General features: G+C 53.6%; 1 protein-coding gene across 3 annotated transcripts in view; it reads right to left on the bottom strand.

Annotated features, from left to right (window-relative positions):
* Positions 1-16,873: 16,873 nt before the first annotated feature.
* Positions 16,874-26,694, bottom strand: part of GRIK3 (glutamate ionotropic receptor kainate type subunit 3) — a 247,961-nt gene continuing 238,140 nt past the window's right edge. For 2 of the 3 annotated variants that reach the window (XM_021095961.2, XM_021095962.2), the window contains exons 14-16: positions 25,971-26,193; positions 24,980-25,230; positions 16,874-23,350 (exon numbers count right to left, since the gene is read on the bottom strand). In XM_021095961.2, coding sequence (XP_020951620.1) covers positions 23,156-23,350; positions 24,980-25,230; positions 25,971-26,193 — 669 coding nt within the window. In that variant the 3' untranslated portion in view covers positions 16,874-23,155. The remainder of the gene's footprint in view (positions 23,351-24,979; positions 25,231-25,970; positions 26,194-26,694) is intronic. The other variant, XR_014807464.1, reaches the window with a different exon arrangement.

Consider the following 26,694-nt stretch of genomic DNA (forward strand, 5'->3'; position numbering starts at 1 on the left):
ATTGAGATAAGAGATGGATGCTGCTAGTGCAGCAGGATGACTTCCTGACTATCAGGGAGAGCCAACCCCAGACGTGTGGTCCTTGTCTGTTTTTATAGCCCAGGAAGAGGCGAGGTCTCACAATATACCTGCTGACCTGCTGATTGGTTGGGGAAAGAGGGGTCTTATGATACACTTGCTGGTTTGTTGGGGGGGGTATAGGTGCTCTATAGGGGCAGGGTGAGGAGCGGGCCACATACCTTTCCTAGTAGGGGGTAGGAAGGAGTGGACAGGTTGCTCAAGGTGGGGGAAGGGGCATTACAATGAGACAGGTGGGGTGATGATAAGGGTCTGGTAATACTTGTCTTGGCCAAAGGCTTTGAGTTCAATCTTCTTGAAGCCCACCAGGAAGGAACTAAGGAAAGGAAGGAGAGAGAGGGGAAGAAAGGAGAAGAGAAGGGAGAGAAATTGAGAAATGAAGACATGGAGAATTAGGGAAAGAGGGAGTTTATTATGTTCAACTTGGGAACTTTCCAAGAGAGCCAAAGACCTGGACCATAAAGGCAGCTTCCTTGATCATCTACTGCAGGTGAAGCCTTTTCTGGGCACTGGAGATGCTAGGCAGAGCAAGAGGGAAGTGTTCCAGGCTCACAGACACTACATTCTATGCTTCAGAGTGTCTTGAAGACACCACCAGGGTGTGGCAGTGAGTGCAGCAGAGGTGGGTCTGTGCTGCCCCTGGATCCACAGGGCCACCACCCCCACCCCACTGAAGCAGGCTGATCACACCTGAACCAGCAGTAGATTCTGCAGCAGTCTGGCTGGTCCTGGTACCAGGAGAGGGTGGGTGAGACAGAGACTGCAAGGTCTAGGCCGGACGTGGGAGTGGTTACCTGTGCAGCCTCACCCATACCTGCTCTGTGCCCCCTCAAAATGCTCTTCTAGTCTCTTACCTTCTGAATTCACCTCCTAACTCTTACCCGCCCCTGCTCACTTCTCCCCACAACATCAGGTCTCTGGTGCCTTTCACCTCCTGAGTTTGCCTGGGACCTCCTTATCTGGATTCTGCCAGCATTGGAAGAGTGTGTGGACGGCTCTCAATCCTTTCATCAAAGATGCATGGAGGGGGCGGTAGCTTTGGGGTGGCCCTGCATTTCCAGGGTCTTGTATGGTCCAGCAGCTGCATCCATATAACAGTAGAATAAGCGGCCCAAGGGGGGAAAGTTCAACATTATCATCAACCAGGAGGAAAACACTGGCTTTTTTGGACAATATACTTAAATGAATTCAACCAAGTGGTCAATAGCATTGAACTGAATTGACCTAAATAATCTAAAAATAACCAAAACTACTGTATATTTAGGACTTGTGGGTCCCACACATCAGCTACATTTTTCATCTAGTTCCCCCGGGGACCTCTGGGAGAAGTACTATTATCTCTCTCATCTTACAAGTGGAAACACTGAGGTTCAGAGAGGTCAAGGGGCTTGTCCAAGAACACACAGGTAGAAGATGGCAGAGCCTGGATTTGAACCAACTGGTGTGGTCGGTGCAGGGCCCATATTCTTTTTTTAATTTTTTTTTTTTTTGCTTCTTAGGGCTGTACCTGCTGCACATGGAAGTTCCCAGGCTAGGGGTTGAATTAGGAGCTACAGCTACTGGCCTACACCACAGCTCACAGCAACGCCAGATCCTTAACCCACTGAGTGAGGCTAGGGATGAAACCTGCATCCTCATGGATCCTAGTCGGGTTCGTTGATTGCTGAGCCACGAAGGGAGCTCCCCAGAGCCCTCATTCTTTTTTTTTTTTTTTTTTTTTTGTCTTTTTGCCATTTCTTGGGCTGCTCCCGCAGCATATGGAGGTTCCCAGGCTAGGGGTCTAATCGGAGCTGTAGCTGCCAGCCTACGCCAGAGCCACAGCAACGCAGGATCCGAGCCGCGTCTGCAACCTACACCACAGCTCACGGCAACGCCGGAACCTTGACCCACTGAGCAAGGGCAGGGACTGAACCCGCAACCTCATGGTTCCTAGTCAGATTCGTTAACCACCTGCGCCACGACGGGAACTCCCAGAGCCCTCATTCTTAACCTCGCTCTTAGCTCGTTCCTCTCATTTGAGCCTTAGTCTTCCCAGCTGTGGAAGGGGATAATGATAGCACCAATCTCACGGCCTGGCCTGGTGGTGACTATGGCATTTCTCTGGGGATCCTGAAGTGCCAGAGTGTCAGGGTGATGCTCTCTTGGCCGCTGATGCCAGGCCCAAGCCTGGGCTGGGCACATTTGCCTCTGGATCTTTGGGGACCCCTCTTAGCTCTCCTGGAACATGCTGTTCCTGGTCCCACAGCCTCCTCTGGGTTTTCTTTCAAGGGCTGCTCCACGCCTGGATGATACTCCTGGTGAACTGTTTGTCTCTGAGCGCTGAGGAGCAAAGGCATCTGCAGAATGAGGCATGAGGCTGCTGAGGCCCGCGTGCTCGCAGCTCTCACAGTTCTCCCGCCCATGCCTGCCGCCGTTGCACTTCTCAGAAATGCTCTTTAAGTGGCAGATGCTGCGTTACGTCTCCCTTGAGCCAACAGGGCACCAGGAGTGCTGGCAGCCAACACCAGTGGCTGCCTTGAGACTCAGAGGCAGCCTCCTTGTTTCTGGGAAATGCAAATGCTGAGGGCAGAGATCTTGAGGTGGGTAGAGGCAGGTTCCAGATCAGACAGGGGTCCGGCTGACCAGCTGACATCTACAGACACCTTGTCAAAGTCCCTCCTCCATCCCTGTCGAGATCCAATGCCTAACCTTTCCCCATCAGGGCTTGGCTTTGAAGGCAAATGAGAATACAAACATGGTACTGAAATGCGGTGTGATAGGCAACGCAGGACCCAGCTTCTTTTGGGTCCTCCGAGGCCTGGGAGTGCCCTGAGTCCTGCTGAGGGAGGCTCCGAGGCAGGGCTCAGAGCACAGACTTTGAGTCAGAAGGAACCCAGGCGTAATCTGACTCTGCCTCCTTCTGGCTGGTGGCCTTGGGCCAGAGTCTTAACACTGGTCTCACCTCCAAGATGGAGCTCGTGGTGGAATCTGTCTCCAAGAGCTTTGGGAGGATGAAATAGGAGCGTGCATGCTCAGTGCTGATCCCTCTGCCTGCTAAGTCGCCAGCGACAGGAGGAGACGCTGGAGACCCCAGTCCCTGCATTCTCTCCTGCCTGTCCCAGCCCCTGAGAGCCAGGACAGGGTGATCTACCTGCCTTTGCCCATTTCTCTTGGCTCCAACCTCAGCTCAGGCCAAACCTTCTCAATGAGACAGGGGCTCTTTGTCTGAGCTTGCAGGTTGCCCCATCTCCTGCCTGGACCCCCTCTCCTGTGCCCTCTTCATCCCTGGTCTGGCTCCAACCTGTTCCCAATCTCCTTGCCCTTGACTCAGCACTGGGTCCTCAGCATCTCTGGTGTCCACACCTCCTACTTCTGGGCCCTGGAGAGACGGAGGGTTCACATTCCACCTGCTTGAGGCCCTGGGGAACCCTGGTGGCTGGTTTTCTTAGATGGATTCTTTGAGCATTGGAGCTAGAGAGCCCTGTACCCTGAGATCTTCAGGCTCAACCCTCAACCCTCGGCACACTGAGTGCCTGCACAGAGAAGGGCCGGTCCCCAGGCCCTGCAAAGTGCCGGGGACAGTGCCAGAGCCTTGGCCTCTTCTGTTGGAGGCCAGAGGTGCAGTTCGGGGCCAGCTGGGGAGGATCCCCCAAGGGGGGCCTAGACCTCCTAAGGCACTTCCCAGGAAATTAAGGGGTCCGTTGACTTTTTTAGGGGCCCTGTCTCCAATAACTCACTTTTCTGGTGATCTGAGTAAGCAGCTCTGCCTTCATTATCCCAGTTAGCCTCCAAGGAAATAAAACGATTTCATTCCTTTGACATGGTTTTTTTGTGCTATTTTGCTTTTACAGCCATTCCCTTTTAAGTGCATTTAGTTTTAAGCTCCTCAAATCCTGTTTAAGTACATGGGGATAAGGCGTCCATGAATGAAGCAATAAATAGAGAAATAGGAAGAGCTGTGAGTTTGCTCTTCTTCCCTGCTTTGCTCCCCTCCCTCCCTAAAGCTCGTACCAAATGCCACGCTGGCGCTAGGCCAGTCCTTCAGCCGGGGCATCCAAGTTCACCAAGGCCGCATAAGTCAGCATCTGGGCGCAAGCCTTGTGAGGCCACTTAGCTGGGATCAGCCCCAGGTCCAGACCAGCTCGAGGCCACCCGGGACTCTGCTTGGGGTCTGTCTTGGTCTGATTCACTAGAAACAGAGCCTGAGATGGGGATCTGAGTGGCCAGAATGTTTTGAGGGGATGCTTTCCAGAGAAGGGGGCCAAGGAAGCAGGAGAGCGTGGGGACAAGGTCAAGGCCTCAGCAGAAATCTAGCTTCATGCTGGTCCTACTGCCGAGCTCTGGAGCACAGATAGCACCACAGAGTCAGTTCCATCGTAAAGACATGGGCCGGCTTTGGCAGGTCCACACGGCAGGTCATTGGCTGTGAGCTGCCCCAGGTACCAAGAGATGGGGACATAACCTCATGTGGAAGGAGGCCCTGAGTTGAGGGTGGGGAGCCATGACCAGTGAACACTCACAGAGGCAGAGGAATGAGGGCACCGTCCAGGTGAAGCTGATCCGGGTGGAGAACTTACTTAGCCCCACACAGTGGCCAAGCATCTCCAGAAACGGGCCTCTGTCTCCCTCTTACCAGGCTTCCACTTAGCCCTGATTGAGGTCTTGCTGCGGGCCGAGCCCTACACTGAACAATTCAGATGCATCTTGCTGCATTTTTACAAGAACCTTCCTAGGCAGGGCTTGTTTACTGAGGAGGCTCAGAGAGGTTGAGTAGTTTCTCCAAGGTCACACAGCTCTTGGGTGGTAGAAGCAGGTTTCAAAATTTAATTTCCAAAGTCAATACAGGTGCCTGTTTCTCAGGCCTGCTGGATTCCACTTTGGGGGCCCTTCATTGTCTCCTGTAGCCTAGCCTCTTAGCATCTTTTAAAGAGTTTCTCCTCTCGGTTGCTGGCTCCACTTCACGCATCATCCACTCGCCTCTGGTTTCTGGTTCCCTGCCCTTCAACCTAGGCAGCCTCATGTTTCTGCCCCCTGGTCCTACCTCCACTATCTTCAGGGGCCTGAGTTCTGCCAGGAGCTGGAAATATCTGACTTGCCCACAGATGACGACGTCTCACTGGGGAAGGATCCAGTTCCGCCACCACGGCCTTTGCTGACACCTCCATCAACATAGATCTTTCTAAAGACAACAGACATTTATCCCTGACAGTCACAGGCACAATTGTAATCAGATGCTAGAGGCCTGAATTCGAAGTTGTCAACACATTGACAAGGGCTTTTCAGTCAGCAGAAAAGGGGTTAGGGAGAGAGGGTTGCGGAGGGTTTCAGAAATAGCCTGTCCTCTGTAAGAATTACCTTCCTGGGTCAGCGCTGGGCTTTAGCTGGAGGGGGGAGCAGGGTGGCCTGCAGCACACAGGACAGAAAAGAAGGAAGGGATAGAAAATCTTGGGGAGCAGAGCTGGCTCTGGGTTTAGGAAAGCAAACTTGGATATGGATGCAGAAAAGGGAGCAAGACAATTTTAGGATGGTGGCAGTTGTTATGGGGGCTCGCTGGTACCCAGTTCTTTTCTCCATCCTGGGTCCATGGGAGAAAGAAACCAGCCTCTGATGGCAGTTCGGTAGAGTCTAGTTCGGGTGGTTCTAGTCTATGAAATGTGAGTGGAAGCAACGCACATCACTTCTAGGCTGAGGCAGTAAAAAGTACTTACATGATGCTTCAGTCCATTTATTCCTCTGCCGAGGCGATTACAGAGAAGGCCTCGTGTGGAGATGCTGGCGCCACGAGATCAAAACAGGCTGGACCACTGATTTTCATCACGGAGGACAGTTACCCCAGATGATTGCCAAACCCACAGAGAAATAAATGTGCATGAGAAATAAACAGAATTGGGAGTTCCCGTCGTGGCGCAGCAGAAACAAATCCGACTAAGGAACCTGAGGTTGTGGGTTTGATCCCTGGCCTCACTCAGTGGGTTGAGGATCTGGTGTTGCTGTGAGCTGTGGTGTAGGCCAGCAGCTACAGCTGCGATTCGACCCCTAGCCTGGGAACCTCTGTGTGCCTTGGGTGCGGCGGCCCTAAAAAGACAAAAAGACCACAAAGAAAGAAAGAAAGAAGCAGAATTGTGTTAAGCCATTAAGATGTGGGGCTCTTTGTCATTGTATCCTAGTCTAACCTAGCTTAATTGCAGTTTCTTGTTGGCCTACTGTGTGCCAATAATTGTGCTAAATGCTTTACATGTACCATCTCATGAAATCCTTGCAGCACCACCCCACCCCCACCCCAAACATTCCAGGCACAACCTGTTTTTAACTAACTACATTTACAGTTGAGGAAACTGAGGTTTAGAGGGTTTAAGTAAGTAACTTCCACAATTTATTACACAGCTAGTAGGTGGCAGAGCTGGAAGTCAAGTCCAGGACTGTCTGATCCCAGAGCTGAAATTTTTTTTTTTTTTTTTGTATTTTGTCTTTTTAGGGCCACACTCATGGCACTTGGATGTTCTCAGGCTAGGGGCTGAATCAGAGCTGCAGCTGCCAGCCTACAGTACAGCCACAGCAATGCGGGATCTGAGCCTCGTCTGTGACCTACACCACAGCTCACGGCAACGCCAGATCCTTAACCCACTGAGCAAGGCCAGGGATCGAACTTGCATCCTTATGGAAACCAGTCAGATTCGTTTCCACTGAGCCATGATGGGAACTCCCAGAGCTAGAATTCTTAACACACAAATTCCAGAGAGGCTACCTTAGGTTTTTGGCCCTTATTGGGATCTAGGTATCAGGGCTTGGAAAGACCCAAGGGAGCCTTTGAAATCTGTCTCTAGAGAGACAGATTTCAAAGGCATTAGTGGAATCCCTGAGTGGAGTCAGTAAAGGGCTATAAGCATCCTTGTCCCTGTTCCCTTGGAGTTCACAGTCTGATGGGGACCAGTCAAGCAAAAGTGTGGAGGTTGGAATGAGTGGGGTGTGTGTGTGTGTGTGTGTGTGTGTGTGTGTGTCTGTGTGTGTGTGTCTGTGTGTGTATGAGTGAGGTGGGGTGGAGTAGGTTCAGTGAGGAGGAGGCTAGTCTGGCCAGAGGGGAAAGTGTGCTGATGAGTAGGGAGGAGACCAAATGGAACCACCCCCAACCCCACCTCCACTGGGGAGAAGTAGAGATGCTGAGTTCACTGGGGAACGTAAGTCTACCCTTTACCATCAATCCTTCCCGAGGGGGATGCTGGGCTTCCTGACCTGTTTAGAAGCCAGGAGACTGTAGCAACATACCTCTTCTTGCTGCTCAGGTTGTAGAGTGGGGCTGATGACCCCAGAAAGCAGAGTGAGGAACCCGTTTATGGATCGCGGTCCTATCAACCCTCGCAGAAGGCACTGAGCAGTGATGTTTGGCTCAGTTCTGGCTCCTGTAGGGTCAAGGACCCCCCTGAGCTGGAGATAAGAGGGTATGTAGAGTAGAAAGAGGCTGTGGGTTCAAATCCAGCTTTTACCACCTGTCCTGAGTGACCTTGAACATATCTCTTTACTTTCAAATGTCAGTATCTTCGCCTGATCCATAAGAGCAATCACATTTCCCTTGAAGGCCACTTGTGAGCACGTCACCCGCAGGCAGTAAGTTTCTCTCCCTCCTTCCCTTCCCCCTCTTTCAGAAATGCCTTCTCCAGCAGGCCCTGGATGGCAGAGGCCAGGCCACAGGTGCCCTCTGGCTGCGGGACTCCCTTGGATTCTTCTCTGAGTCCCTGGAGGAGGCCTGCCTGAGGGCTGCCTGGGACCCAGCTGCGGGTGGCCCTGCCTTCATCCAGAAAGGAAAGATCAACTCGAACCTACAACTCCCCCAACTTCCCCCAGCAGCGCGTCCCCAGAGGGAGTTTGCAGGCGGAGTAATGTATGGCTCCATTTTTAGATGTTGCCGAATTCCATTTGCCGGAGATCTGTGTTTTATTGCCGTATCAGTGTTTCTAAATTGCACTATATTTTCTTAGCTTGATGGGAATTTACGGCATCCGGATTGGAGCAAAATTGGGCTCTCCCCGCGGCTCGGAAATCACGGGGGTCGATGGCTATGGCAGCTGCCTCCCCGCTCGGACTCTTTCTGCTAATTATTCATTTTAAGAAGACTCCGAATCTGAGAAAGGACACCCAGGAGGCCCACTTGGGGAGACATTCATGAAGACAGGGAGGTCTGTGGAAGCTGCCCATGGAGACCCGGGCCGCCCAGGATGAGGCGGGAGGGCTGTGGCGTGGGGCGCTGAGGCAGAGATGAATTTCAGGCTGGGGAGCCGCCTGGAGCATCCTGCGGTGCACTAGACATTAGGTTGACAGCCAGAGCAAAAGGGACAATAATGTTGTACTTTAGAATTTCCCTTTAGTGGCCTCAAAGCACTTCCATGTTTCCCTAATTCTCCGGTGAGGAAAGAAGGACAGGGGTTTTCAACCCCATTTTACAGATGAGGAAACCGAGGGCCTCGGGGACCAAGGCACACCGTGGAGCTGGGATTGGAACCAGGACTGTCTGACTCCAACCTAGTTCAATTCCCTCCCCTGTCACTTCATGGGGTCTGGTCCCCTCTCCATGTCCATGCTGGAGACCTGGATGGGGTGCTTGTTTACAGAGCCCTTGCTGTGAATAGGCCTGGAGAAGATTCCAGCATCAACTCCTCTAAGCCTCCTAGAGGTGAGTATGACTCAGCCCATTTTACAGAGAGGCCTCAGGATGTTAAGTCACTTTTGCAAGGTCATGCAGTGACTACTATGAGACAGAGCCGGATTCAGCTCCAGGAATATCCAACGCCAGAGCCTGTTCTTAGCCGCCTTGCTCCACTGTTGCCAGTGACACCAGCTAATCCAACTCCTGCAGGGACAGGAACGAGCGGCCCTGCCCGTGGGTGGGAGTCAGATGGTGCCTGTCTGGTGCTGCCATTCTGGCGGCTGTGGCTTGCGCGAGGAAGGCCAAGGTGCTCAGACGGCCCCTGCGTTTGAAATACACAATTTTCCCAACTGCAGCCTCCCAGGTGGCTTCCCTGCCACCCAGGGCACTGGGCAGGGAGAGGAGGCAGTTGCCAGGACCCAGCTGGGGACTGCAGGAAGCTCTGGCCTGTCCCTCTGGCAGGTCCTGGCAGTTTATCTCACTTGGCAGTGATCCTCTGTCTAAAAGCACGTCCGACGTTTTCTGCAATAAAGTTAATGGACTTCTCCATCTTAGAGCAGCTGAATTCTCTTGGAGCAGATGCTGAGGGTTATGGATGTTCTAATTAGGAAGCTGCCTTTGGCACTGAGGGAAGGAGGGGAGGCTCTGACGTTGCACGCCCTGCGAAGACCCCCTGCCAAACCGCTTTCCCGGAGCTTGCCAGAACAGACCCGCTGTGCAGGGAAGAGAGGTGGTCCTCCCCGCCCCCACTCCCCACTTCACTTCCTGTACCAATGGCCCTCCTTATTTCCAGAAGGGACCATGGGCTCCCAAGAATGGGCCACGGCCTCCCAAGTCAGAGCCACCACAAACAGGGTTTAGTGTTGCAATCACATAAAACTTACACCCAAGTTAATCTGACACATTTATTGATGTGCATAATTGTTATTGGACTGCACTGCAATTAGGCATAAATGGTAGGTCGTTCCTGTGAGCGGCTGTAATTAGTAATTCTCGTTTTTGGCCCAATCATGTTTTTTTTTTTTTTTTTTTTTTTTTTTTTTTTCCCCCATAAGCATGGAAGTTCCCCAGTGTCTGTAAACAGCATTGGTTATTGACTGTTTTCTGATTCCCTCATTCATTTAGCCATTTACTCGTTTATCAAATCCATGACATGGAGGTCCCAGCTGGACAGCCTCATTTTGATGCTGACCGGGGAATTGTGGGTGAGTTATTCTACGGCTTGTGGTCTCAGTTTCCACATCTGTAAAATGGGAATGATGTCTGCTGGCTCATAGGGTTATGGTGAGAATTCTGCGGGGTGAGGTATTGCAAAGTGCTAAGCACTGTTTAGGGTCTGAAGCTGCCACTCAAGTAGCTGGAATGTATTATTACTGTTGTTGTTGTTATTTTATTATTCTTGATAATTTCTCCTGGAAAATAAAGAGCCAGGCACTAAGAGATCTTATGCTTTGGCCCTAAGACGAGAGGGTGATTCCAAGTGCAGAGGGGACCTACCTCTTGGACTTTATGGGGGACTGGAGGTCAGGGTGACGCAAGAGAGCACAGAGCCAGTGACATTTGGCTTATGGCAACGGCTGTGACCTTATTCCCTCCACACCCCCTTCAAATGAGTGGGGCTGGGAAACATCTGATTTCCTGTATCTTTCATCACATCACTGCCTAACTCTGGGGAAAGGTGGGGCTGAGTTAGACCACCTCGTAGAGAGATGTGACCACGTAGGGAAGAGGTTCTTGTTAAATATTTGGTCTGGAGTTCCCATTGTGGTGCAGCGGAAACGAATCCGACTAGTATCCATGAGGCTGCAGGTTTGATCCCTGGCCTTGCTCCGTGGGTTGGGGATCCAGTGTTGCCATGAGCTGTGGTGTAGGTCTCAGATCCTGTATTGCTGTGGCTGTGATGCAGGTTGGCAGCTGTAGCTCCAGTTGGACCCCTAGCCTGGGAACTTCCATATGCTGTGGGTGCGGCCCTAAAAAACCAAAAAAAAAAAGGCCTGCTCCTGACCAGGAAAAATGCGTTGTCAGGCTTGCAAGATTCCCAAGACTGAATTAGGGAGAAGGAGGGGGGAGGTGGTCCCCACAGCACACTAACTGTGAAGGCTTGGGCCAGAGGGACTAGACAGAGGCCGGACCTTCTGGGAGGAAAACCTCTCCGCCTCTGAGAGCCTCTGGCCTGACTCGGGAGCATGTGAGCTTTTCCAACACAGCGCTTGCTGGGGAAAAACATCTGGGGAGACAGCCAAGAGCAGGTGTGACCTGTGAGGGCTCTTAGAGAGCCCAGAGCTGCAGAGGGAACCTGGGGAAAGTCTGGGCAGGTGAGAGGGAAGGGCAGAGGGCCAGCACACAGTCTGGCATTGGAGACTCCCGGAGCTGTGAGGCAGGCAGCCCTGGGTTCACTCTGCCCTGCCACTTGCTCGTTGGGCAAGTTGCTTGGCTGCTCTGAGCCTCAGGCTGTTCATCTCTAAAATGGGGTCTTAGCTGATGCGGTCGGTGTCTTACATGAATCTCCTGCCCTTAATCACGTTGGCACAAACCACTCAATTGCCTACGGCCACCACCTTTCCCTGAGGCTTTGTCTTACCCCAGAGCCCATCTTGCACCAGTGGCCTGCCAGGAGCACATGGGATTGCCAACTTCTGGAGACCAGCCTAGACCAGAGATCGGTGTATCCATTCCCCAGCTCTCTCCCCCTTGAAGGGGAAACTGGGTTGGTAATTACATGCAGTTCTCAGAAGTCCTTGGCAGAATGAACCCCAGTTGTTCCCCATCTTTGACTGAGGCCTGGGCCAGGCTGAGCTGACCCTTGGGTCATTGGAAATAAAGGACCAGGGCACTCCTACGGCAGAGGAAGGGCCTGGGGGGGCTTGTCTGGCAGGAAGTCATGTGTACCGGGTGGGGCGGCTGCTCCGGAAGCCGTCTCCACAGGGCCTCCTCATCCCAGATCCTGTCTGGAGGCTGAGGCAGGCCATAAATCCCCTCGGTGGAGCTGGTCCCAGCATGGGCCACCCTGCAGAAAAGGCTTCATCAGTGGTCTCATTTGCATAAGATAATGAAACCGCAGTAAAAATAGTAAAAGAAAAAATGGCCTGGCAACTTTGTTTCCATAATGACAGATGCTTCTTAAACCCTCAGCTTCTGTTTCCCAAGGAAGTGTCATCAAGGCCCCAGAGGGAGCCGCATGCCCTGGCCCAGCCTGATTCTCGCAGTGCCAACCCGCAGCCCCAGCAGTGCCCGGCCCTGACCCCCTCCTGCTCCAAGCTCACTCCAGATGCACCTGCGGGAGAGAGGAGGTAGACTTGGGAGGAAGGGAAACTGACAAAAGCGCAGAGAAGGACCCACCCACATGGTTAGCCTGATGTCTCACACTTAACACACCTGCTTTCTTTCATTCTAACGTGAGCTTCCTGAGGCAGTCAAAATGAGCATCCGCATTGCATAGGTGGGTAAGCTAAGGCTTGCGAATGGCCCAAGGTCACCTGCTTAAATTAGGTGGCAGAAGGGCCTTGAAGCTTGTCCCTGATTCTGACATGAGTGATGCTAGGAGGCCCTTGCCACGGGAGATGGCACATCCCTGTCCTAAAGGATGGTGGGACCTGTGGGAGGTTAAAGCCAGCTCAACGGGTCTCAGACCTCTGTGCTCTGGGCGGGGTGAGAGGACCACCATCAAAGGGAGCCCTTGACATCAAGGGTACGGTTATCTGGAATGAGATTTCTCTAGACCAGAGGCCAAAGACGAGTCCAACCAGAACTGCTTCAGTACTGTCTTTTCTGGAGTTCCTGCTGTGGCTCAGCAGGTTAAGAACCTGATACAGTGTCTGTGAGGATGCAGATTCGATCCCTGGCCTTGTTCAGTGGGTTAAGGATTCAGCATTGCCATAGGCTGTGGTGTAGGTTGCAGATGTGGCTTGGATCCTACAGGGCTGTAGGCCAGCAGCTGCAGCTCTGATTCGACCCCTAGCCTGGGAACGTCCATATGCTTCTGTAGGTGCCACCCTAAAAAGAATGAAAAAAAAGAACTGTCTTTTCCTATTACCGCTAAGCCACCAGGCTCTACAACTGCCTGGGGAGAAGAAATTGCCACCACCTCCACAATAAGGATGATGATGAATAAAACAATGGAGAAGGGGCTTGTTCTGAGGCTCAGAGGGAAATCTCTAGCCCAGTCCCACTTGGTTAGAGGTGGGGAGGTGCCTGGACACACCACCAACTTCCCTCTATGCCCTGTTCTGATTTCCTGATTCAGTGAACGACACTTGGCCTCATGGGGTGTGGAGGATGGGGTCTGAGCGAATTCTCAGGCTACAGAGGACTCTTGGCTCATGTTAAGATGGCCAGGGGCTGTCACCTGGTGGCTGAGGAAGCTGTCCTTATGGAGGTGCTGAGGGTGTCTAGCGGGACATGTGTCCCCAGGTCTGTCCAGGACTTAGACAGGTGGAGACGGGAACCCGCTTCCTGGAATCGTTCTGCACCTGACCCCATTTCTCTCTGGCCATCCCTCCCCAGGTTCCCTCCTCCAGCCTGGGGAATCTGTGGCCTCACTTGGGAAGTGGTGGGAGGGGAATGGAATCACATGTTCTTCGATGTTCTGAGTCTTAGACAGGAACCCAGATCTTTGAACTTAAAGGCTGAGTATCTGGCCATCTTTTAAAATTAATTTTATTTTTTATTGTTATAGTTGATTGACAATGGCGTGCCAGTTTCTGCTGTACAGCAAAATGATCAGATATAAATATACATTCCCTTTCTTATATTATCTTCCATCATCGTCTAGCCCGGCAGGTTGGATATAGTTCCTTCTGCTATAGAGTCGGACCTCATTGCTTTTTCATCTAAATGTAATAGTTTGCATCTACTAATCCCAAACTCTCCGTCCATCGCACTCCCTCCTGCTCCCCCCTTGGCAACCACTAGCCTGCTCTCCATGTCTGTGAGTCTGTTTCAGTTCTGCAGATAGGCTCATCTGTGCCTCTTTGATTTCTCTGTGTCTCTAGCTCTTGGAATATCAGGGAGGGGTCCAACCATTTGTTACTTTCCCTCCACAATAAAAGCTACCAGCCGTTGAGCTGTACAGGTTCAAGGTCAGTACGATGTCATTGAACCCCCATAATGCCCTCTGAGGTGGGTCTAAGTCTCTCTTTTCTGCAGGCAAGACAACTGAAGCTTGAAGAAGACTCAGCAAAGGGTAGAGCCCAGCAAGTTCAACTCTGGTGTCCCTGATTGTGCTGCTTGGAGGGGCTTGTCATAAGGCCTAGGGATCTGATGTCCCCTCCAGCCTAGATATTCTGGGGCCAGATGAGAGGGAGGAAGAGGGCAGTGCTGTAGGGGGCTGAATTAATAAGCATTTAAGATGGGGAGAGTTAAGGGTTAAAAGGGGGCGGGTCCAGCTCTGTGCTGCTTTTTGAATGGGGTGGATGGACCTATGTCTTCAGAATGGGGAGCTGTGCGGCACCACTGCTCCCCGCTGGGGCTCGGCTACTCACTGTTCGGCAATGGACCAGCAGCCCCAGAATCACCTGGGAGCTTGTCAGCAATGCAGAGCCTCAGGCCCGTCCCAGACCCACTGAACCAGAGTTTCCGGTTTAAGGAGACATCTGGGACATTTATATGCTTATTAAATTGTGAGAAGTGCAGGTCCAGAGCTGATTCTTGGATACATCCCTTCACTGAGAACCTCTCCATCCAGGCCCTCCGCTAAAGGGGTGACAGGCAGTGTGGAATGGGGATATTTTCACACTAGGGCATTGCTGTTGGGCCCTGGAGCAGGGGGACTTGAAACCAAGACTGGGGTGGCCATTTATTGCCATGAACAAGGAAAAGGGAGAGAGAGAGAGAGAGAGAGGAGCTTGGCTGTGCTTCAAAGTCTCTTCTTTCTCCAGTTAGAGAAGGTCTCTGTTCTTGCAGAGACCCTGACTGAAGAACCTTCTCGAAGGTTCTGGTCTGGGGGCTTGGTACATAGGAACTAGGAGCCAGTGTCTTGGTGCCTGGAGACCGGAACACAAGGGACATCGATCAAGGAGAGGCAGAGGCAAAAATGGCTCCATTAACAGCAGCTGGAGCCTAAGCCGCCCCAGCCACATGGCTGCCCCACCTCAGGACCCCCGCCTCAAGGCCTCCGGATTGCCTTCCCCTCCGCTGTTTGCCGTCCCTCCTTCAAGAGGTGGCAGAGGAGGGAGGGGCTTCATCTTGAAGGGGAAGGTCCTGGGAGGAGCAGAACAGCAGAACGGCCCCTTTTGGTTTCCAGCTCTGCATGTGGAATTGTGCATGGACTAGCTGTGTGACCTTGGGCAAGTCCATTCACTTCTCTGATCTTTTGCTTCCTTAACTTAAAATGGGATATAACAGTGCCTACCCCAGAGGGTCATTGTTCAGTGGGTGGAAAATCGTACAAAATGCCAGGAGTGATGCGGGGCTGATACTAAGTACCTGGTAATGGGGGCTCTGTTTCCTTCCATGGAGTAGGAGCAGAGAGAGCTGCCTCTGCGGGGAGACAAGCAGCAACCCTGCTTTTAGGGGTGGGATGGGGGTGGGACAGAGGCAAGGCCCAGAATCACCTCCTTGTCTCATACAGACAGAGCCATGGCGAGGGAGCTCCATGCCTGCGAGGGCCAGCAGGTGGTGACCCGCTGCATGGCAGAGTGGCGGGCTACGCAGAGAAACTGCCCAATCCAGAGACACTCAGAGCCACCCCACTCTCCCAAGAGGCCTGGCTGACCCTCGTCCAGAGCCTAGAGTGTCACAGACAGGCTTTTGGGCCTGTCATAAAAACTACTGTCACTTGTGGGCTTATGAAATGCCTCGCCCTCTGCTAAATGCTTTACTGTGTGCTTTTTCTCATTTAAGCCTCATAGCCACTCCAGGAGGCAGAGGTTTTTATGAGCATGCATTTTATAGATGAGGAAACGGAGGCTCAGGGTTGTGAGGCTGATTGATCAAGGTCATGCACCCTAGCCGTGGCCAAGCTGGAAGGTAGACAGAACATTTACGTCTTTAGGTGATGGAATAGGAGGGTGTGTATTTTATGAAGTCTGCCCAATCTGCTTGGCTTTTGGGGGGAATTTTCCAGTGTTCTCAACCCTCCTAAAGCAAAGGCCCTGAGTACCATGATTGGGATATGCGATCCCACTCACAAAATACACATGATTATATCATGTGACTTCCCCTGGCCACAGATGATTGGACTCTGATTATGATGATGTCATACAGAAGTTTGGAGGGTTCTGGTTGCAAATTAGTCTCTGCCAATGAAATCTGCTTGCATGCAATTTGGAAGGAAGAAATGAGGCAGAGCCCCTCTTTCTGCCCCTTCTGGGCTGTTTGGGCCATGGGAACGTGAGGTTTTTCCAATAGCATTGCTCCAGCTTGCTGGGTGCTGAGCAGCCATTGTGATGGGGTTAGTGGTGGCTGCAACGTCTTTCTTTTTTCTTTGTCTTTTGTCTTTTTAGGGCCGCACCAGTGGCATATGGAGATTCCCAGACCAAGGGTCAAATCGGAGCGGTAGCTGCCAGCCTACGCCACAGCCACAGCATCGTGGGATCCGAGCCACGTCTGCGACCTACACCACAGCTCACGGCCATGCCAGATCCTTAACCCACTAAGCAAGGCCAGGGATCGAACTCACCTCCTCATGGATACTAGTCAGGTTCATTAACCACTGAGCCACAGTGGGAACTCCAGCGGCCCCAACTTCTTGATCCAGGCTTTTTGGAGCCTGGATTGCAGCTCTGGTGTGTTTTGCCTCACAGTTCTGGTACCTGTCTTAGAGGTGGTCACTCCTCTAGTGGGTCACTTCTATATTGTTCTGGGACCCGCTGGGGGCCCAGCACGACCTGGCTCCTTCACCTTGCATTGGTTTTGTAAACATCTGTATTCAGTCCCTTCCTGCTTAGTGTCCTGCCTTGAACCCTTTCTCTCGCGTATATTTTCCATCTCTGAGAACAAGTGACTGAGAGCTTTCTTTGTTTCCAGTTTGAAAAAGCTCTGGTGAGATCTCTGATTGGCCAAGCTTGGACGAGAGGCTCACCCAGCCTCCCCAGCTATTGCCAAAGGGACAAAGTCCCATAAGGACGTGGCAACATCCAAGGTAGCTATGTGGCAGCGAAGTTAAGTGGCACGACTGAACTGCCAGCCCCCTCTGGTTCTAAAGAGAGAAGCAGAGAACACACCTCCAAGGGGGCCCTGTTTTCTAGAAACATTTCTTTATTTAAAATTTAAAACCATATTACTTCATACAGCAAACTGTGCACTTTGATATATCACAGTGTCTTAAAAAGGAAAATAATCGGATTTGTTTGGAAATTTATTTACATCAGCCTAGAATGATTGGCAAGTAACACAGTTACTATGAAACCCAAATTGTTACAAAATGTTTACAAAAAACTATATTCATAGAAATTCTGCGTGTCCACAAAGGGCATCCCCTGAATGGCCCAGAGACCAGCGTGTGGGAACCATGTTGAGTGGGGTTGGGGGGCATCCAGGCACTCTGGTCTGGGTGGTGGGACAGGCCAGGGGGCTCACATGGTGCTGTCTGGGGGCTCAGCTGAGGGGCCTGGGAACCCAAGTCCCCATTATGGGAGGCCCAGCCAAGAGGCTGGCCCAGGCAGAGGTGGGTGGGGGGCTTGGAGCACAGTGGCATGGGGGCCTCTGGAGTCAGGACAGGCCCCTCCTCAGGGGGCTGGGTTCAGATGTGCTCTGGCCAGGACCCCAAAGGCAGACCCAGAGTTAAGGACAGACCAGTCTGAGGCATGAGGCTGAAGCAGAGGGCTGGCCAAGGACCACGCGGAAGCCCACTCCAGGTCTTTTCTCTTGCGCATGCTCCAAAGATGCTCTGACCGGCGATGGAGCAGGACCCCTAGCTCAGGACTAGAATGGGAAGAACAGGCGGATCCAAGTGGGGCAGGGCGGAGATCTGCAGGTACTGTTGCGGGGTGGGGGGTGCTCTCTGCCAGCTGCCTTGCAGGGAGAGGTGCAGAGGGGAGGAAAGGCCAACAGAGGCACTGGACTTTGCTCAGACAGGAGTGCCTGCTTCGCTTCCCCTCTTTCACCCTGTGTCACTGTCTGCTCTCGTCTCTGCTCCTTGCTCACTGCCTGACACCTGGCCTCGGGGTCCAATGGAGCTGAGGAGGCTGTCCGAGGTGGGCCAGACTCTTGGCTGGAATTACTGGGTCTGTTGCTGCTTTCCTGCATCTGGAGGCCTCAGAGTTCTGATCTATAAAACAGAGACACGCTGTGGCGTGATTTGAGGTCTGTTCTAGAAGGCAGGGGATTGGGGGCAGGCCCAATACCTAGGGCACGGGGACATTCGACTGGCATGCTGGCAAGGCGCAGGAGGCCATTCTCTTTAGAAAAGGGGTTTCCCTATGCGTGAGCCATGCCTTCTTTTGGGGTTGAGAATGAGGCAGAGGCCTTTGCTGCCTAGAATAGTCCAGCCTTCTACGGTATCCTGGGCGGAGCCTGATGCCTACCTGGTGGTCAGGCAGGCAGGTGTTGAGAGCAGGTCTGGGGAGTGGCCCCTCTTTCTCAACCCTTCAGTTCCCTGTTAACTGCCCTGACACCAGCATGTCACATCGGCTCAGGAGTGAAGGACGGGTATGACCTTGCTCCCCAGACACGGGCCCAGCTGTCTTGCCTCAGACCCTCTCAGATGCAGACGAGGTCCCTGGGCCGCTGCTGCCCGTGCCCAGGAGGCCCTGGCTGTGCAAGGCCCATCTGCCAGCACCCCCTCCCCGGGTTCTCCCTTCCCCCTCCCCATGGGGGCTCTCTGCCACCCCCGTCCTGGGCGGCCTCCATCCCAGACTTTGCAGCTGCAGCCCCCATCTCTCACCTGGTCCCCACCAGTACTGGCTGGGTTATGTACACTCTGTGTGCAGACGTGCGGGGACGGGTGCATATACACATGGGCTACAGGTCATATATACACTGTGCATATATATATATATATATACAGCATATATATATATATCTTTTTACATTCATATATATAATGTACAGAACATTAACCTTCTACCAAAAACGGTTTGGTGACTTTCCTGGACGGCCGCAGCTCTGAACGTTTTAACTCCAGGGTAAATCTAGAATGGAAACGAGGGCTTGATTTAAACTGGCATGCGGACAGAGGGCAGGGCCCTTCTACTGGGGAAAGCAGCTGGGCCCATTCCAGATGTGTCCACCCAGCCCGGGACTGCTCCCGATGTGTCCATTCCAGAGACCTGCCTACAGAGCTGGACTCACTTCTTGCGCCTGTCCATGGGCTGGGCCCATCCTGGATGTTCTGTCTACACAGCTGCTGGTCCAGACCCCTAGGCCCTTCCCAGCTGGCCATCTGCACAGGGCCATAGGCGTGGGCCGGAGCGGGGCCTATTTCCAGCTGTTTGTGCAGGTAGCTGGGAATAGCTCGGGGAGGGGTCAGCTTCACGCTGAGTGAAGCAGCAGTGGCCACAAGCCCATGCACAGCTTGCCCTGGAAAAGATGGCGGGGAGGGGGCTTCTGATTGTTCTGGGTGAGTTTGTGCCTACATCTGACTTGGCTTTCCTGGAGTTTAAAAAAGGGGAGTGGCTTCTAACCACGTGGAGCCTTCATGCACCACTGCCAGACACCCGCTCCGTCCTGGGCTGGACTTGCCTTCTGCCCATGCCTGGAGCCTTGGGGGAGCCCATGTGCTCTTCCCAGGGGAGACAGAGCCTTGGCTGTGAGGTGGGGAGGTGCTCCCACCTTTCAGAGATTCAGCATCAGCTATCGGCCAAGGGGGCCTTAACCTTCTGAGAGACACTCACAGCAGGGGGTCACCTGAAGGGTGACAAAGTTCTCAGGGTTTTCTTATCTGTCCATAGAACAGAGACCAGTAACAGGTCAAGAGGAGAGAGACGGGGGAGGCCTCAGGGCCCCAAAGCCCCAAGGCCTTGGCGGGGTGTGTGCGTCTTCACTGCTGCCCTCAGTTTGGCAGTTTGAGCCAGCTGAGAGGAGGCCCCAGCCTTGGGGGAAGGTAGGGCTGCTCCTCCCTTCAGGGCCGGCCTGCGAGGCCAGAGAGGGACAGCCCAGCACTTGCTCAGCCCAGGCCCACCTTCTACGCCATCCAAACCAGTGTTGATGCTTCCATCGCTCCCAGCCACCAGCCTCAGTGCCTCCATGCGCATGCGCCCACGCCCCTGGGGCTCAGCCCCATACCCGATGGCAGGAAGGTCTGAACGTTAATTCCATGTGACTTGCCTTGCTAAGAATAGCTCTGCACCCAAGATGCAGGGGCTCCTTTAGGACCTCGGGAGAGACACAGCTGATAGGTGGGCAGAAGTGGTCTTTGCTGGTTCCAAAGACAAACACAGGCCATCCAAGCAGAGGCTGAAAGTCATCCGCACACATGGACATAAGGCTTGAACAGGAGGCGAGATCAGGCAGCGTGTCCTCCTGCTTCCTGTCCTCCTGCCTCCGTTGAGGACCCAAGAAACCATTTCAGTCCCTTTCAGGGGATTTCCCTAAATGTGCCTCTGATTTCTGCCATTCTCCCCTCCTCTGATGCTCCTTCTCCCCCTGCCACCTCCCTGTCCTCCTCTGGTCACAGTCTACCTAGGTGCATAGCCTCAGAAGGAATGACATGTTCAGAGCGTGTCATACACGAAAGCACATACACGCGTGTGTGCTAGGAACACGGATGAGGGCGCGTGCTCTGAAACTAGATGGGCTAAAGAAAGATAGTGGTCCATGTCTGTGGTTGATGAGAGCAAATTGGCAAACACCTTCACCAGAATCTGGCGATCTGGGCACTGCCCCTCCCCCAGTGTCATTTTCCCTTCCAACAGGACACTCTACCTGGGGCAAAGGAGTTACCAGCCAGGAGTCCCTGAAGTATTTCACCCTCACGTGGCCAGCCTCCTCATGCCTACGCCTATGTCATCTCAGCAAATCTTCGTGACACAGGATCTCTCCCCGTGACAGAAGTGCACAGACTCTGGCTCCCTGCCTTCCTGATTGTCCGTCTGTGCTCCTGCTGTGAGCTGGAACTTCTGTGTGCATTTGAACACAAACAGGTGAGCGTGCTCACACACACACAAATCCCAGTCCCACATGGCTTCTCACATACAATGTGCATCGCTCTGGGCGGTGCGGTTCCGTCCCCCCACCCCCATTGCACACACGTGCACACACACGCTCACACCTGGGCCCCTTGATGACATGGCTTCTCTTTGAAAACATATTTGGCAATGTTGGCAGGTTTGATTCTGACCTCCATCCTCTGCCATTCGGTGCACAAACGCGCACACACACACACACACACACACACACACACACAGAGTCACGTATGCATGTGTACATATGCATACTCACCAGAACCCCATTACCACATGGCTTCTCCTGTTTTTACATGTATGGGGCCCTGCTGCCTGATCTCTCTCCTTCACCCCCAGTTCACACTCATGCCCACGCAGACGTCAGAACCCCAAATTTTCTCCTATTATTGAATGCCTGAGACCGTCACATGCCTCATCTGCCCTCCATGCCCAGCCCCCAAAGATCATACATACAAAGACAAACACATGCACACACACACTCTCCTACACCCCGGAGCTCACAACAGCATGGCTTTTTCTATCATGACATGTGTTGTCTATGCGGCGTGTTGTCTACGAGGCCTGTTCAGCCCTCTGCTCCCACCACCAGTGCACAGAGCCTGTCGGAGCTGCTGTGAATCGGGAGACCAGCTGGTCTGGCCTCACAGCTCCGGTTGGAGGGGGGATGGTATTTATCACACGAATCTGCTGCGTGCTCCCGCTTTGGGAGTCCTAAGGGGAACTAGAGGTTACCCTTCACCTCCCCGCTGAGAAGGTTCTTGAAACCTGAAGGCAGCTCTTCCCTAACCAGAGTCCCCAAGCAGAAACAGGAGAGGGGTGGAGGTGGCTGGCTGGCGTCTCCTCCTGGGTTCCAGCACACTGCCCACCCCACTCCCACTCAAAGCCCGCCCTCTGCCCTTGGCTGTGGGTAGCCCTGCTGGCCCCTTTGTGTTCTCTTTAAGGACACTTTGTTTCTAATTCCTCCATGTCCCACACTTCTCCCAGAATCTTGGGGTCACAGACGAGCTGGAACCCCCAGCTCATCGGGACCACTCTTCCCTGTACCTCATCTGCTATTACTTCTCTGCTGAACCCCCAAACCCCAAAAGGTCCCAGCTGCTCTGGACAAGAGACCAGGGCCCATAGTGACCTTGTGTCTCTGCGTGGGGTCTTTGGTTAATTCTCGGGACGCAGTGTCTTCCCACCCTCGTGGCCTTTCTCAGGGAGGCTATCCTGAGCCTGAAAACTTCCTTGAAAACTTCCTGGAGCATCTTTAGTTTGGCAAGCCCAGGAGGCCCCCTGGCTTTCCCCATCGCCCCCAAAGCTGGCCTAGGCAGTAGGCCTCCATCTCTGGAGGAGAGGTGATGGCGTTTGCTTCTATCTCAGCTACTTTTCTCCTTCTGTGATGACAGAAGAAGGTCAAGGTCAACTGGCCAGGAATGGGAGTTGCTGAAGAGTATATGGCAAAGAGCTCATGCTCCCTAATGCCACTAGGGTTTAGGAAACAGCTTGGTAACCAGGAAAGTAAAATCCGATGTCTCGAGGGCCTGCAGGATTGCCACGAAATCCGCTCTTCCTCTGGGCTTCAAATATCGGCCGTGTCTCTGGGAATCCCTTGTGAAAGATTCAGGGGGTCCTCTCTCCTCTGGCCAGAACGTGGGGAAGAATTTTCTCTGACCCCCACTCCCCACACCTAGAGACCTCCTGGAGGAGGGAACCCACTGGGACATTGTCCAGAAGAATTCAAAATGGCAGTCTCTGCGCATTCTCCACGCTCCCAGACGCCAAACTCCTTTCTTAACCCATGGGGCTCTCTGGCTTCGACTCTGCCAAAATGGGGGCTGCCACGGGTGGTGTCAAGTCCAGGAGATCAGGACCACGTGAGCAGCCCCTGGGGGAGAAAGTCTTCCTTTTGCCCAGACAACGTGGGTGGCATCCCCCCATCTTCAGCTCCCATGGGCAGCCGAACTCTGATATCCTTAAGGTCCCCAAGGTCTGTGTCTCTGGTCTCATAGTCAAGTTCCAGGAGGCCTGGGCTCACGGGGAAGGAGTGGCAATATAAGAGCTGTTTCCCATTTCCTTTGGCCCCCGCAGGACCATGGTAGAAACTTCTGCCTGTAGAAGAGAGTCGAGGGGCAGGTGAGTTTGGCCTGAGAGAGGCCTGTGCTTCCTTTGGCCTTGGCTGTCTTGGCTGGCAGCTTTAGAAACCCATAGAAGAAAGAAGAGGAGGGTGACGCCCAAGCAGCTGGCCTGGGGGCCCGCTGCTTTCCTGGTAGGGAAGAGCAGAGGGCTCCTGGTCCAACAGGCGGGCAGCAACTCCTGTCCCCAAGCCCAGTAGGGGGACTGGGGATGTTCCTTCCACTCTCCTTTGCTCTCCTCCACCTTGTCCCCAGGCCTGCGGTCCCCAGCCCACGGGTGCCTAGGGGAACACAGGGGCCAGTGATGTGCTGCAAGTCATGCTGTCCTTGCCCGGAAGCCGGCGATCATTGAACGTGTGCATGTTGATGACGGCGTCGGTCTTGACCATCATGGGAGGCTGCGGCTTGTGCTTGACACGACGCTGGCAGGTAAGGGAGAAGCGGATCTCGTCGGCCACGGTGCTGCAGAAGGAACGCTGGGGTGGGGAGTGGGGAGAGGAAGGGGCACATGGGTGAGACCCAACCCTGCAGCTCCAGCCAACTCCTCCCCTTCCTCCCAGAGCCTGGGCTCAGGGTGTCCCTCACGCCTGTACCCCCACCCATCCTCTCCCCACCTGATTGATTCGTTTGGGCAGCAGCCTGCAAAGCAGCACATTCTTCTTCTTCTTCTTTTTTTTTAGGGCCGCACCTATGGCATATGGAGGTTCCCAGGCGAGGGGTCGAATGGGAGCTGCAGCTGCCGGCCTTCACCACAGCCACAGCCACATCTGATCCAGGCCGTGTCTGCAACCTACACCACAGCTCACGGCCACGCCAGATCCTTAACCCACTGCGCGAGACCAGGGATCGAACCTGCATCCTCATGGGTGCTAGTCAGATTCGTTTCCGCTGAGCCACGATGGGAACTCCTGGTGGTTCTTTTCGGATGTCATAATTTTTTAAACCATTCCCTACTAATGTTCATTGAGATTTTTTTCATGCTTTTTCAGGTTATGATTAATACTTTAACAAACATCCTGGTCCATAAAATCGCACATGTCTTTGGCACTTCCACTGGCTGCATTTCTAAACGTAGAGCATGACTGGCCAAAACACGTGGCCACGTTTAAAGACTCCGACCACACTGCAAAGATGCCTTCCAGAAACACCCTCTTGGACTCCCCCCAGCAACACAGGAACAAGTCCCTTTTCTCACACCCACGAGAACTTGAACTCCAGGAATTATCTTTGCTCCTACTCTTTGCTGACTCAAGCTTCCTGATTACGGAGGACTCCCTTTTGTTTTGGATGGATGTATACACGCATCTGGACATAGGACTTAACTGCCATCTCTTTCCACACCTGCCCTGTATCCCTTTGAATGTCTCTGTGGGAGAAGCGTCCCCCCCACGGCCCAGTGGCCCTCAACTCCAGGTGCACATTTAAATCACCCTGGTCACTTTCTTAAGAAGCCAGTTCCAGGCTCCAGCACAGGCCAATTAAAACACAGTCTCTGGGAGTGAGGCCAGGGTATTACCACTTAAAACAGTCGCTCCCTGTGATTCTAATTTGCTACCGGGACCCAGAACCGCTGCCCAATCACACTTGAATTAATCAGATGGGTTGAACCTAGCAAGCTTGGGCCGGCCCTCTTCACTCTTTTTCTTTTTTAAACTTTTGATTATGGAAATTTCCAAATATATGCAGAAGTAGAGAGAACAGAATAATGAACCCTATGTAAGCATCGTGAAGCTTCCACAATTACCCTGGAGGGTTTTATGCAGGGAAATGACATGGTTTGAATTAAGTTTTAAACAGGGCCGTGACCGCTGTAGGGAGAGTGGCTGGGAGAGAGAGGAGGAGTGGAGGCAGGAAGGCCAGACTGGAGGCTGGTGCATGGTCGGCTGCAGATGGTGGGCGTGGAGCCATGGTGATAGGAAAGCCCGCTGGAGTCAGGGCAGAGGTGGGGCTGGCAGGGCTTCCCGGGGGATCAGGTGCAGAGTGGGCTACAGTGGGGATGGGATCAGGCACTACCTTGTGCCTGGCAGGGAGGGGGTTTGAAACCAGCTTCGATCCTGTTCCGTCTTCGTCCCTTCCCCGTGCGGGTCCCAGTTTGGGGGGCTCACCTGCTCTCGCTCTGCGGTTTTGCGGAGCTTGTACACGAACTCGCCCACAGCCACCAGCACAGACAGGACCAGCCCTGCGGCCAGGACAATGAAGATGCCCCCGATCTTCTGGATGCCCAGGGCGCTGGCCTCTTTGTTTTCCTCCTCCGGACACCCGCTGCCCCGCCACCACTTCTCCTTCATGATGTGAAGCTTGTCTTCCTCCTGCAGCTGCAGGATGGCGATGGTGATCTTGTCCCGATATGGGGACCCTGCGTCGGAGAGAGGGGACCCGGCTGTCAGCAACCTTCTGAACGCGAGCAGGGCCCTGGGGGGCTCCTGGGCACACGAAGCCTTTCTGGGTCCCCCATTTCTTGTTTTTAGGGAATAGGCTTCAACCTCCATGACCTTCCCTGAGTTCCAAAGGGCAGGTTCAAACAGTTGCTAATCAGGGAAGGGAGGGGATGCAGAGACAGGGGAGGAGCAGTCAAGGGACAATGGTGCAGGGTTGCGGCAGGGTCCTGGTTCCCAGCATCCCCATCCCTCTTGTGTACCCCTGCCAATACCCTGGTGGGTGCCAGCCACCATCACGTTCCCTCTCAGTAAGCGTGTACAAAGGGGGACCCGAATACCAAGAGGCCCCTCTTTAAGTCTGTCTGTGGCATCTGGGTGGGAGGGAAGGTCCTAATTCAGGATGGAGAGACTTGCTTCTGAACCTCTGTCTCCACAGGCCCCTGGAAGGCCCAGTGTATCCGAGCTGCCGTGATAGGGATGAGGTCACGGAGAGGGGGCAGGATCTCTGAACTGACCCCCCACCTCTGTGTGGGTCCCAGGTCTCCCCAGGGCTGACCTCAAAAGGCTTGTGGCTCTACCCCTTTGTCTCCGGGCTGAGGATGTGCCGCCTTTCCGGGCTCAATGGGGTGATCTGGGAGAGGGAGCGGGAGGCCCTGTGTGCGCCCACTCTCTGCCCCCACCCGCGCCCCCGCCCTCCCGCCTGCGGCCCCACGCTTACCCATGGGCGTGCCGATGCCATAGCCCTTGGAGTCGATGAGGCCCCCGATCTGGGTGAGGTTGCAGTTCCGCTGGGTGACGTACTCGATGGTGGTGGACTCCATGAGCAGCGCGTAGTCGGCCGTCAGCGTCCGCTGGATGCCCTCCTCGTTGTTCTTCACCAGCGCTGAGGGCTTGCTGCTCATGAAGGCCCACATCTTCTCGAAGGTGGAGATCTTGGATTTCTGGGCCAAAGGGGGTACGGGGGTGGGGAGATGCACACACAGTTACTGAGCACCCAGGGGCCAAGCACTGCTCACCCCCGCTTCGCAGGGCTCAGGTCCCTGAACTTGGTGCATGGCCCTCATGGACAGGCAGTGCCACCCACTGCTCAGATGTGGAAACTGAGGCCCTGGAAGGAGAGGTTCCCACACACAGCACTGCTGAACGATAAAGTTGGGAGTCAGACTCGGGCCCACCTATCTGGAGACCCTCAGCTCCTTGTCATGGCACGAGTGGTTTTCAGGCTGGTTTTTTGTTTGAAATGCATTTTCCTTCTCTAAGATTTCTGAACCAATGACGCAGGCAGGTCCTGCTCTACACGCTTTCCCTGCATCAATTCACTTGTTCTTCCCAGCAATCATAGGGGGCGGGTACTACCATTAGTCCCATTTTACAGATGAGGAAACAGAGTTTAGCTATGCTTCGGTTCTACTAAAGCTACTCAGACACAAAGTGGCAAAACC

Source organism: Sus scrofa, chromosome 6 (genome assembly GCF_054392235.1).
Source record: "Sus scrofa isolate SSC_HxYL_T2T_F1_AM1 chromosome 6, Sscrofa_HxYL_maternal_Yorkshire_Landrace_v2.0, whole genome shotgun sequence".
Taxonomy (NCBI): domain Eukaryota; kingdom Metazoa; phylum Chordata; class Mammalia; order Artiodactyla; family Suidae; genus Sus; species Sus scrofa.